The sequence below is a fragment of the Bufo gargarizans genome, chromosome 6, assembly GCF_014858855.1.
Source record: "Bufo gargarizans isolate SCDJY-AF-19 chromosome 6, ASM1485885v1, whole genome shotgun sequence".
In the NCBI taxonomy this organism is placed as follows: domain Eukaryota; kingdom Metazoa; phylum Chordata; class Amphibia; order Anura; family Bufonidae; genus Bufo; species Bufo gargarizans.
In genome coordinates this window covers 20,589,516-20,602,143 of record NC_058085.1, presented here as the reverse complement: position 1 = coordinate 20,602,143, position 12,628 = coordinate 20,589,516, and the positions used below count along the sequence as shown (strand labels likewise).

The following is a 12,628-nucleotide window of genomic DNA, read 5'->3' as shown; positions in this document are numbered from 1 at the left end:
GAGAGAGAGAGGGGGGACGTGGGAGAGAGAGAGAGAGGCATGAGAGGGGAGAGAGAAGGAGGAGATCGAGAGAGAGAGAGAGGGGGAGGAGAGAAAGAGAGAGGGGGGAGAGGAGAGAGAGAGGGAGTGGGGAGAGAGAGAGAGAGGACGAGAGAGAGGGGGGGAGAGAAGAAAGGGTGTGAGGGGGAGATGCGAAGGAGAGAGCGAGAGAGGGGGGGGATGAGCGCGAGAGCGGGGGGGGGGAGAGGAGAGACTGCAGAGAGGGGGGAGCAGCGAGAGGAGTAGAGGGGGAGGGGGAGGGATGAGAGACGAGAGGGGGAGGGGGAGAGAGAGAGAGGGGAGGGGGAGGAGCGAAGAGAGGAGAGAGGGGGAGGGGGAGAGAGAGAGAGGGGGAGGGAGAGAGAGAGAGACATTTTTTTAATTTAAGATGTGCAATGGCCCCCAGAATACAGACTACAGGGTCTTCCAAAACTTGAATACCCCAAAATACCGATGTAGTCTCTACAATCTCTTTCCAATACCTTAATAGTTTGGGACATCTCCAAAAACAGTGTAGCTCTGTTTCCCACTTTCCTCTGGCTAATATAATAATCCGTTCTTTTTTTGCCTCCATCAAAATCCCATATCTTTTTGCCGTAATTCCTCTTTTTTCTCCTGTTAGTAAATTTAGTAAATTTATATATTCAATTTGATTGTTCTTTTCTATATTTATTTAAGTTAACTGGTATCTTAACAGCATTTTTAAACTGAAGATATTTATAGCTATCCCTTTGGGGATCCCAAACTCTGTTACCAAGATCCTTCAGTTTATCTCCCTCGAGATACTTGAGCTAGATATTTTACCCCCTTTTTATCCCAATCTATATAAGGCCTAATCCTTTGCAATTCCTTTAAATTCATATTTTTCCAAATAGGTGTATACTGCAGGTACCCTTTAATATCCAATATTCTTTTTACTTCCACCCATATATATTCTATTAAGTTCATTATCCTATTTCCTGTACTATTTTTCCCCAGTGTTCCTGACTCCAACACTTCTAAGTGATTCGTATGCCCGCTCCACCCCATTTTCATTAATTCCTCCCTCCCCACTAATCCTTTTAAACTTCCTTTTATCAGACTATATTGTGTTATTAAATAATAATAAAAAACAATTGGGAACTGCTAATCCACACTCTCCCACTGGGAGCTGAAGGACTTCTCTCCTTAGCCTGGGAATATCACCTTTCCAAATAAAATCCCCCATTAAACTATCTAATAACCTAAAAATTTTCTTAGGCAACTACAGTACAGACCAAAAGTTTGGACGCACCTTCTCATTCAAAGAGTTCTCTTTATTTTCATGACTATGAGAATTGTAGATTCACACTGAAGGCATCAAAAAATATGAATTAACACATGTGGAATTATATACATAACAAAAAGGTGTGAAACAACTGAAAATATGTCATATTCTAGGTTCTTCAAAGTAGCCACCTTTAGCTTTGATTACTGCTTTGCACACTCTTGGCATTCTCTTGATGAGCTTTAAGAGGTAGTCCCCTGAAATGGTTTTCACGTCACAGGTGTGCCTTATCAGGTTTAATAAGTGGGATTTCTTGCCTTATAAATGGGGTTGGGACCATCAGTGGCGTTGAGGAGAAGTCAGGTGGATACACAGCTGATAGTCCTACTGAATAGACTGTTAGAATTTGTATTATGGCAAGAAAAAAGCAGCTAAGTAAAGAAAAACGAGTGGCCATCATTACTTTAAGAAATGAAGGTCAGTCAGTCAGCCGAAAAATTGGGAAAACTTTGAAAGTAAGGGCTATTTGACCATGAAGGAGAGTGATGGGGTGTTGCGCCAGATGACCTGGCCTCCACAGTCACCGGACCTGAACCCAATCGAGATGGTTTGGGGTGAGTTGGACCGCAGAGTGAAGGGAAAAGGGCCAACAAGTGCTAAGCATCTCTGGGAACTCCTTCAAGACTGTTGGAAGACCATTTCAGGGGACTACCTCTTGAAGCTCATCAAGAGAATGCCAGGAGTGTGCAAAGCAGTAATCAAAGCAAAAGGTGGCTACTTTGAAGAACCTAGAATATGACATATTTTCAGTTGTTTCACACTTGTTTGTTATGTAAATAATTCCACATGTGTTAATTCATAGTTTTGATGCCTTCATAGTCATGAAAATAAAGAAAACTCTTTGAATGAGAAGGTGTGTCCAAACCTTTGGTCTGTACTGTATATTGGGGCATTTTGAGAACATATAATATTTTTGGAAAAAAGATCATTTTTATTAAATTCACCCGACCCTGAATTGACATTGGTAATTTTTTCCAGATGTGTATTTTGGCTCTAAGTTCGACCGCCTGCTCCAACAAGAAAAAGCCGTCAACTAGTATTTGTATGACCGGGGTGCTAGGACAGCCTCTGCGGAGCTGGGTATTTTTTTGCCGCGTTACTGGACGCTCATGCGCAATGCCTGTAGGCTCATGCGTCCTTTTGGGGAGGTGACAAACCTAGTCAGTCGCACCGAAGGCACCATCAGTGACATCATCCCATTTGTTTGCTTCCTGCAGCGTGCCCTGTGAAGAGTGCTGGATCAGGCCGTAGAGGAGCGTGAAGAGGAAGAGTTGTGGTCACCATCACCACCAGAAACAGCCTTATCAGCATCGCTTGCTGGACCTGCGGCAACGCTGGAAGAGGAGTCTGAGGAAGAGGAGTCAGAGGAGGAATGTGGCTTTGAGGAGGAGGAGGAAGACCAACCACAGCAGGCATCCCAGGGTGCTCGTTGTCACCTATCTGGAACCCGTGGTGTTCTACGTGGCTGGGGGGGGGGGGGGGGAGAACAGACCTTCAATGAGATCAGTGGGGATGAGGAATGGGACATGAGTAGCTCGGCATCCAACCTTGTGCAAATGGGGTCTTTTATGCTGTCATGCCTGTTGAGGGGCCCTCGTATAAAAAGGCTGAAGGAGAACGACCTGTACTGGGTGGCCACGCTACTAGACCCCCGGTGTAAGCAGAAAGTGCCTGAAATGTTACCGAATTACCGGAAGTCGGAAAGGAAGCAGCAGTTCCAAAACAAGTTGAAAAGTATGCTTTACACAGCGTATAAGGGTGATGTCACAGCACAACGGGAATCTAACAGGGGAAGAGGTGAAAGTAATCCTCCTCCTACCACGACCAAGCCGGAAAGGACAGGACGGTTTACAGACGTGTTGTTGATGGAGGACATGCAGAGCTTTTTAAGTCCTACGCATCGCCACAGCCCTTCGGGGTCCACCCTCAGAGAACGACTTGACCGACAGGTAGCAGACTACCTCGCCTTAACTGCAGATATCGACACTCTGAGGAGCGATGAACCCCTTGACTACTGGGTGTACAGGCTTGACCTGTGGCCTGAGCTATCCCAATTTGCGATAGAACTTCTAGCCTGCCCCGCTTCAAGTGTCCTGTCAGAAAGCAGGAGGTATTGTCACTGAGAAGAGAAGTCGCCTAGGTCAAAAAAGTTACCTCACCTTTATTAAGATGAATGAGGCATGGATCCCGAAGGGACTGACAGTGGGGGATGCATTTGACTAAAAAAGGCCTGATGAGATGCCTTGGGCTTTAAAATGGTCCACACACTGCTGTATTTAATCTCTGCATGCCGGGTGACTTGTGTTGGTAATGGCAATGTTGGCACACCCCAGATGAGATAAGGTCGTTGCTTCATTGGGAACAGACCAAAAGCGATTGGCTGGATAATTTTGCATAGAAAAAAAACATTAATTTTCTTTGTGATCATCTAAGGTGATCATTAAAGCCTACTAGGCCAACAATGGGTCCACACTGCAGAATCATTGTTTTCTGGGTCACTTAACTGTCACTGAACTACCTCAGCACGACCATAGGCTTTGAAAAACCGCCATCGACTGCAATCTCCCAAACGTGCGCACGAGCACAGTCATCACTACACCAAGATTGATGCATAGAGGAATAAAATTAATGTCATGAGTGTGTCAACTATTGACAACTCTTTGCGGTTGTCTAAACTCTATTCCATACACGTCCCCCGATAGGGGACGTAACAGGGATTAAACTTATAGGAATAGTACTACTTAACATACCACTCATATCGGGTAGCACAGTACATTGCACGGCGCACGCGCAGTGCCCCAAATTGGAAGTAAGAGGGCCAACCAAGCATCTTTTTCCATCTCCCGGTTCCTAAAATCTATTCCATACACCGGCCCCTGATAGGGGACATAACAGGGATTAAACTGATAGGAATACTACTACTTAACATACTACTCATATCGGGTAGCACAGTACATTGCACAGCGCACGCGCAGTACCCCAAATTGGTAGTAAGAGGACCGACCAACCATCTTTTTCCATCTCCTGGTTCCTAAAATCTATTCCATACACCACACCGGCCCCTAGGGGACAAAACAGAGATTAAACTGGTAACAACAGATTTTTTTTTTTATAAAAAAAAAAAGACAGCCTCTGTGGAGCTGGGTATTTTTTGGCCGCGTTACTGAACACTCATGCACAATGGCTGTAGGCTCATGCGTCCTTTTGCGGAGGTCAGTTAAACCCAAGGCAACATCATCGACCTCATCCCATATGCGCTTTTTCTGGAGCGTGCCCTGTGAAGAGTGCTGGATCAGGCCGTAGATGAGCATGAAGAGGAAGAGTTGTGGTCACCATCACCACCAGAAGCAGCCTTGTCGTCGTTGATTGCTCAGCCTTGTCGTCGTCGATTGCTCAGCCTTGTCGTCGTCGATTGCTGGACCTGCGGCAACGCAGAGAGAGGAGTCTGAAGAAGAGGAGTCAGAGGAGAAAGGTGGCTTTGAGGAGGTGGAAGACCAACCACAGCAGTCGTCCCACGGGGCTTGTTGTCACCTTTCGGGGACCCTTGGTGTTGTACGTGGCTGGGTGGAGGAAGAGACCTTCAATGACGTCAGTGAGGACAAGGAACGGGACATGGCTAGCTTGATATCCAACCTTGTGCAAATGGGGAGTTTGTGCTTGTGCAAATGGACCGTTTGCGGTTGTTTGCGGTGCGTTAAACGGGGAGTTTGGTCTTTCATAGTTTGGTCTGTCACTGTGAAGCGGGCGTAACTCTTACACTACCTGATGTTTTAAAGCACGGTATTCCAAACAATTCAGGAATGTTAGGTTATTAATGCCCTTTATGGATTAAAACCCGACTCTGCATCAACTACGTAATTTTCCATGGGAGTTTTGCCATGGATCCCCCTCCGGCATGCCACAGTCCAGGTGTTAGTCCCCTTGAAACAACTTTTTCATCACTATTGTGGCCAGAAATAGTCCCTGTGGGTTTTAAAATTTGCCTGCCTATTGAAGTCTATGGCGGTTCGCCCTTTCGCAAACATTTGCGGAAATTCGCGATCGCCGCTCGTGAACGGAAAATTTTATGTTCGCGACATCTATAAGCGCTGGACAAGCTGAATGTCCCCTTAGTGCCCCACACCATAGATATTTCACCTATGATTCCCTTTTACAGTAGAATTTCCATTTAGTGTCCTCAGCAGAATGCACCCTTGATGTCTCCAAACAGTAGTTATGACCTCTTAGTGCCCCCACACAATAGTTATGCCCCCTTAGTGGCCACACACAGTAGTTATGCCGCCTTTGTGTCCCCTTCTACAGTAGTACTGTCCCTTAGTGCCCCTTACAGTAGTAAAGCTCCTTATACTGCTTATGCTATAAATAAATTTATTAAAGTACTACCAAGCAGATCATGCTCTACCCAACGGCAGACGTGAAGTGATGACATCATCTCTCCTGCCAGATCGTCCTGCTCATCGCCCACCCCCTCCTTTTCCACTTCCTCACTCTGCTCATTCTCCTGACTTGTTGACCTAAGCACAACCTCAGTGATTGACAACTGTGTCTGATCATCCACCTCATTAAACAGTAATTGCCGTTCCCCACCGTCATCTTCTTGTGACTGTGGATGCTCAAGAGGTTGGGAATCAGGGCACAAGATCTGTCCCTCTTCAAGCGTGCTTGGCGAGAGGGTCAAATCAAGTAATGGCAATGAAAAGAGCTCCTCGGAATATCCGAGTGTGGGATCACTTGTTTGCCCAGACTCTCCATGGTGGGAGGAAGGAGGATCAGGATGAGGATTGTGTTGTTGACCAGACTTTTGGCTACTGAGACTGGACTTGGTGGAAGACAGGGTGGTGCTTAACCGACTGGAAGCATTATCTGATGCAATCCAACAGACCACCTGGTCGCACTGGTCTGACTTGGAGAGTGGTGTCCTGCGCCGCCCTGCAAACTGATACAAAGAAGCTAGGTATCGTGGGTGATTTTTGTTCCTGTGCTCTGGCAGCAGGCACAGTTTCACCGCACCCAGGGCCAAGACCTCTGCGTGCACCATCAGCATCACGGCGACCTCCCTGTCCCTTACTGCTCGCCTTCTTCATATTAAATGTTATATATGCTTGAAAGTATGTCACACATACAGTAGCGCAGGATTTGTAAGTGTATGTGCAAAAAAAAAGTATTTGGGATGTGTAAACGTTACACAGAAGAAATACTGCAGATAATTTGGCTGCTGTCATCGACAGCTAATAAACAATTACAGGGGTATTTGGGATGTGGAAACGTTATCAGACGTGACACAGATAATTTAACTGTCCGCAGCGGACAGTCTATAGAAAAAGTACACTGTATGTCACAGATCCATTTTTTAACCCCACACGGTACACTGGAGATGTAACCCTGGTAATGTCACAGACACGGACACCATCTATTGAAAAAGTACACTGTATATCACTGATATTTTTTGGATACGCACTCTTTACACAGCAGATGTGACGCAGATAATTTCACTGTCCACAGCGGCTTATTAGACGCTATTTAGCGCAGGATGCGCTAAAAATATATATTGCTGCTGTCACACACAATAGTCCTTAAAAGGACTTTTGGGTCTCAAAAGTTTTTCGAATACATATCTTCCAATAACACTCCCTACACTGTCTGTCCCTTCCTATGCTCAGCTCTCCCTGACTAAGACTGAGCCGAACCCGCGTCATTGGGTGCTTTATAGCACTCGATGACGCGTTCTGGCCAGCCAATCACTGTAATGCCAGTAGCCAACATGGCTACGGCATTACAGTGCATGCCAGTACCTCGCGGCATGTTTATTGGCTGCTTAGCAGCCGCGAAATGTGCGGGAAGGAGACTCAGCCGAGAACCGCAATGTGCCGAGCATAGACATGCTCGAGCCGAACTGCAACACTACTCATAAAAATGCATGAATGCCCAAATGCATTCAGCATGGCAGAACATTCCTCGGACAATCATTAACCCCTTAGTGACCAAGCGTTTTTCTTCCTTTTTCATCGTCGCGTTCCAAGAGCAAAAACGTTTTTATTTTTTCATCTATATAGCTTTATGAGGGCTTGTTTTTTGCGGGACAAGTTGTAGTTTGTAATGGCGCCATTTTGGGGTACACATAGCTTTCTGGTTAACTTTTATTAAATCTTTCTGGTAGGGAGATGGAAAAAAACAGCAATACTGGCACTGCGTTTTTACGTTAAAAAATTAACGGCGTTAATTTTTCGGTATAAATAACATTTTTATTCTCTGGGTCAGTACGATTACAGCGATACCAAACATATATAGTTTTTTTTACGTTTTACTACTTTCTTTTTTTTTTTAAGAAAAAAATGTTTTTGCATTGCCGATCCCCAAGTTCCAAAACTTTTTAATTTTTCTTTCTTTGGAATTGTGTGAAGGCTTGATTTTTGCGGGACGACTAGTATTTTTCACCGGTATCATTTTGGAGTAAATGGCGCTTTTTGATCGCTTATTATGTTTTTTTCGGTGGCAACTAAGAATAAATTAGCAATTCTGTCTTTTCTACGGCGTTCACCATAGGGAATAATCTATGTGATATGGGGGAGATTTTTCTTCATTGAAAAGCGTATTTTCAATGGAAAAAAGTTTAATTTTTTAATGGGATTTTTTAAATTCAATAAATGAGTTTTTTTTTTACCACTTAATAGTCCCACAAGGGGACTATAACAGACAGCTTTTTGATTTGATTTTAAAATGCAATGCATTATCCCTATAGTGCATTGCATTTTAATGTCAGTGCTATTCTGACATTGTCCAGCCTACTGGAAATTACTGAAGGCTGGTCTGGGGCCTACACGAGACCCCAGCCAGCCTTCACACACATTGGTATCCCGTGATCGCATTTACGGGGTGGCGATGGAAGACAAAGGGAGTCAGCTTCCTCTGTCAGCACTTTACATGCCACAGGCGCCATTGCACGCGACATGTAAAGTGTTAAACAGCCCGGATCGGCACTCCTGCCAGTCCAGGCTATGAGAGCTGGGCCCCCGCTCCCCGCATTCTCCGTGCAGTGCTTACACTGGGCCGCCTTAGTGACCACCGTAAAAAGGCATACGGGTAGTCACTAGGGGGTTAATAACCCCATTGATAGCATGTCGGTGTGTAGGTGAATTTGTTTATACACGTGTAGGAAATACAAATTAAAGGGAATCTGTCACCTGGTTTGACCATATTAAGCGGTCACCATTGCCATGTTTAATAAAATACCTTCTTTCCTGCAGTGGTTTTCTTTCTTATATTCATGCTTTTTTATTTTGCTAAAAAAGCAATCTTTGCGTTATGCAAATGAACCCTGAAGGTGCCCAGAGGGGCGTTATTCTTCACCCTCTGAGCCCAGTAACGCCCCCTGCAGTGCCTAGCCCGCCTTAGTTTATAGCCCAAGCACGCCTCCTCGCTATGCAGTATCGTCCCACAGTCTATTTTAACGGCGCTGCCCCCTCTGCTACATCAGTTAATTCATTCAAACCAGGCACCTGGAATCTTCAGTTAGTCCCTCAGGAGCGGTCGGATCGCACAGGCGCAGGCAGTAGGCGGTACTGCGCATGTGCGAGATTTCAGCTGGACTAACTGAAGATTTGTATGTGATATTTATGTTCTTTCCTTTATACTTTCATATATACTCATCAATAATAATAATAATAATTGTAATATCATTATTCCCACATTGCACAATATATCTAGTTTTTTTATTTGTATAAGCAGAATCTCAGAGACCTCTCTGCTTTACTTAGTGGTCATTACTCACCTGGGCGGTTGTCTGTAGGAATGTCCTCTATACTCTGCTCATTACTCCTCACATAGGTCTCTGTAGGATTAATATTGTTCAGATCTTCACCCGGATTCACAAGCTGTGAAAGAAATATTGTAGAAGTCATCAGACGGTTGGAGAAGTCATGTGGAAGGTTTTATATGACCTAAAAAGACGACCATAAATGACCGGACAGCAGGAGTTATCTGACCCAAATATCTGCAGGTCTCCTGTATAAATCCAATCTGATTGCTTCGTTATTCCAACCAGTTTGCAAAGCAGGGAGAGCAGCCCTTATATCCCATCCCTAACATTACATTGTGTGTATAGAACATTACATTGTTTGTGCACCTGTTGCCCTTGCTGGCCGCCCCAGGATTGTGAAGTCGGTAAGCCAAAGTTCTTTTGGTCCGTGACTTATTTACCTCCTCGGAATGAACATAATCATCTGCTCTGCTGCAGCCAATGACTGGATTCAGGGGTAGCATGTCCACAAGAGACACATCACCACTAAACCAGTCATTGGCTGCAGTAAAGCAGGTGACCATGCCTGTGCCGGCGAGGGAGCAAACAACATTTACTGGAAGATGGACACACAGGAGCTGGCACACATAACCAGGGTAAGGGTAGCAGGTACATATGACTCTTTCCATAGTAGAGGCTGCGGACACATGTGAAAAGTTACTTATTCCTGAACAAACACTTTAATGCTGTCTTCCTGTTCTATCTACCAGTTTTAGGATGACTGCAGGCATGAATATACTGTACCTAGTATAAGGGACAGGGGAGAACACATGAGAGGTGAGAACTGGTTATCTATCACCACTAGAACACCCTGCTTATCACTGATTATAGTATAAGGACAGGAGAAGTGAGAACTGATTATCTATCACCAGTAGATCATCCTGATTATCACTGCTTATAGTATAAGGACAGGAGAGAACACAGGAGAGATGAGAACTGATTATCTATCACCACTAGAACACCCTGCTCATCACTGTATATAGTATAAGGACAGGAGAGGTAAGAACTGATTACGATTATATTATATGATTATTATTACTATTATTAGTACCTTCCAAAAGCCACTGTACTTTTTTTTTTAACAAACGCTGCACGACTAGATTTATCGCATGCATCATTCAGGGAGCATGTGTTATTTCTCCCAAACACAAAGCAGCCACAATGTTCCTGCAATTGTCTCTGACCACCTTGCCCAGTTGGAGTTAGGTGAGGAGACAGCCAGAGCGGTTGTTTGCTGCTTGATGCACTTTAGAAAGTATTTGGCTATGTGGCTACTATCACCCAGGGAGATCCTCTCTAAAACGGCATGGCAATGCTTCACATGATAGGAAGAAGGGGGAGAGGGAGCGATGTTCTGCCCCGCTTCTGGAGGATATCCATGGAGGAGGCCGATAAGTGCCTGTGTCAGAACAAACTTGAAGGTATCAATAGGACCTGGCCTTCTTGCTACAGTGCTGCCTCACTGCAAAAAACATCTAATGGGCTTTGAAAGGCATGAACTGTTCCAGTCCGTAACCGTTGCTCCAGGTGTCCATTGTGTGCACCTTGCTGCACAGCTAGAAATGCAAGGAGTGGCCTACATTCACCACCACTTGAGAGTACAAAGCAGGGATAGCTTTAAAAAAAAAATGCCAGCTAGATAACTTCTAGTGAGGCTGAGCACATGCCATTAGCCCTCTAAAGGTAACAGAATCCACAAAGTGGTACCACAGAAACTGCACCACCAGCAACTCTAATATTGTAGGGTTAGGTTCCGGACGGGTTGCCCTGGGACTGGCTTGGATAAGTAAAAGTGTTCCAAAGCTATTAGCACAAAAAGTGACACGTCAGATTTTCAAAAAATGGCCTGGGCAAAAGAGCGAAACTGGCCCGGGGAAGAAGGGGTTAAAGAAAGTGGCACAATTAAATGTCTCTCCACTTCTACAAGGTTTAGACTCTTAACCATTGCTCTTCTAGTGTAATGGATAATGTAGAGATGAGATCTTCAAGCAGCATGATATGTTTAGGGACATACAGAAGACAAGGAGGAGCAGCTGGTGGGGAGGGAGCTCTCCAGAGGGATCTGATAAATGATGCTGTAATCTTGTAGATCACAGGATGTCAGCCACACAGGAGAGAGACAGCAAGCCTCAGACTGGAGGTCAGACTAGAGATCACATGACCAGGTATCCATAATCAAAGGTTCAAAATGGATGGATGCATCTGAGCAGCTGGAAAATTGTTGGCGAGTTAGAATTATATGCGCTGATGAAAATCCTATATAGCTTTTCCAATAATCAACTTCCAATATAATCAGGGGGTTGGCTGTAAGGCAGTGGTGGGGAACCTCTGGCCCACGGAACCATTTCATGTGGCCCACTGCCAGAACATATTGTGAAAATGCTAATGACCACTGCCATTATGGAAGCGGTCATTAGCATGCGGGAGGCACAGGAAGGTGAGAACAGTGCATTGCTAGCTATACTCACCTTCCCTGGTCTTCTTCCGGTCTGACGCTATGTCCTGACACGTACAGTGTCAGGACGTAGAGCAGGGGTGGCCAACCTGTGGCTCTTTGCTTCTTCAAGTGCAGCTCTAGCTGTGGAGCCGGGAAGCAGTCAGGCCGGCTCACTCTCCACCCCATGCTCAGATCTCTTTTCCTGATCGGGCACTGTTGCTACTTTGCAGCTCCAGCTCACTCTCCACTATGTCCTGATGCACACAGTGTGAAAACGTAGTATGTGGAAACACGCACTACGACCTGACGTTGTGCTCGTCAGGTCACAGTGGAGAGCGTGTCAGACCTGCAGAGTAGCAGGTGCCCGAACAGTAGCCCAGTGTCTAATCAGGAGACTGAAGAGATTTTTTTTATTTATAGAATTGAGCGTGGGGGTCTGATCTAAGCATGGGAGGTTCTGATGTGAGCATGAGGAGATTCCTGATCTGAGCAATGGGGGTCTGATCTGAGCATAGGGGTCTGATCTGAGCATGGGGGGCAGATCTGAGCATGGGGGGGTCATATCTAAGCATGGGGGGGTCAGATCTAAGCATGGGGGGGGGGGAATCTGAGCACTGAGGGTCTGACACTGGGAGTCTGTTTTGTGTTGTCTGATCCAAGCATTGGGGTTCTTATTTTGGGGGTCTGATTTGAAGGTCTGATGAAGTTCGGGGATCCTATTTTAGGTCAGATGAGGATTGGGGATCTGATTTAGGAGTCTGATCTGAGGTCTGATGAAAAATATATTTTTTCTTTTTTTCTCTGGTAATGAAAAATAAGAAAAAAATATTTTTATCAGACCTCAGATCAGATGAAAAATCTTTTTTTCTTTTCTTTTTCTTTGTTTAAACCTAGGTGCATCTTGTAGGGCAAAAAATATGGTGACTCGTGTTTAAATGTATAGCTTGTGGCTCCTGGTAGTCATACATTCTTTTTTTTTGGCTCTGTGTCTGTAAGGTTGGCCACCCCTGACGTAGAGCATGTAGATGCGCACTATGACCTGACGCTGTGC

The 12,628-nt window shown here is 45.2% G+C and overlaps 1 protein-coding gene and 1 pseudogene across 1 annotated transcript in view; one reads left to right on the top strand and one right to left on the bottom strand.

The window, feature by feature from the left end:
* LOC122940390 overlaps positions 1-12,628 on the bottom strand; it is a 1,294,760-nt pseudogene that overhangs the window by 8,751 nt on the left and 1,273,381 nt on the right.
* The window catches only part of LOC122940410 (oocyte zinc finger protein XlCOF7.1-like), a 195,341-nt gene that overhangs the window by 62,651 nt on the left and 120,062 nt on the right, over positions 1-12,628 (top strand). The window contains exon 3 of the mRNA XM_044297079.1: positions 10,267-10,271. Within this exon, the coding sequence (XP_044153014.1) occupies positions 10,267-10,271 (5 nt within the window). The remainder of the gene's footprint in view (positions 1-10,266; positions 10,272-12,628) is intronic.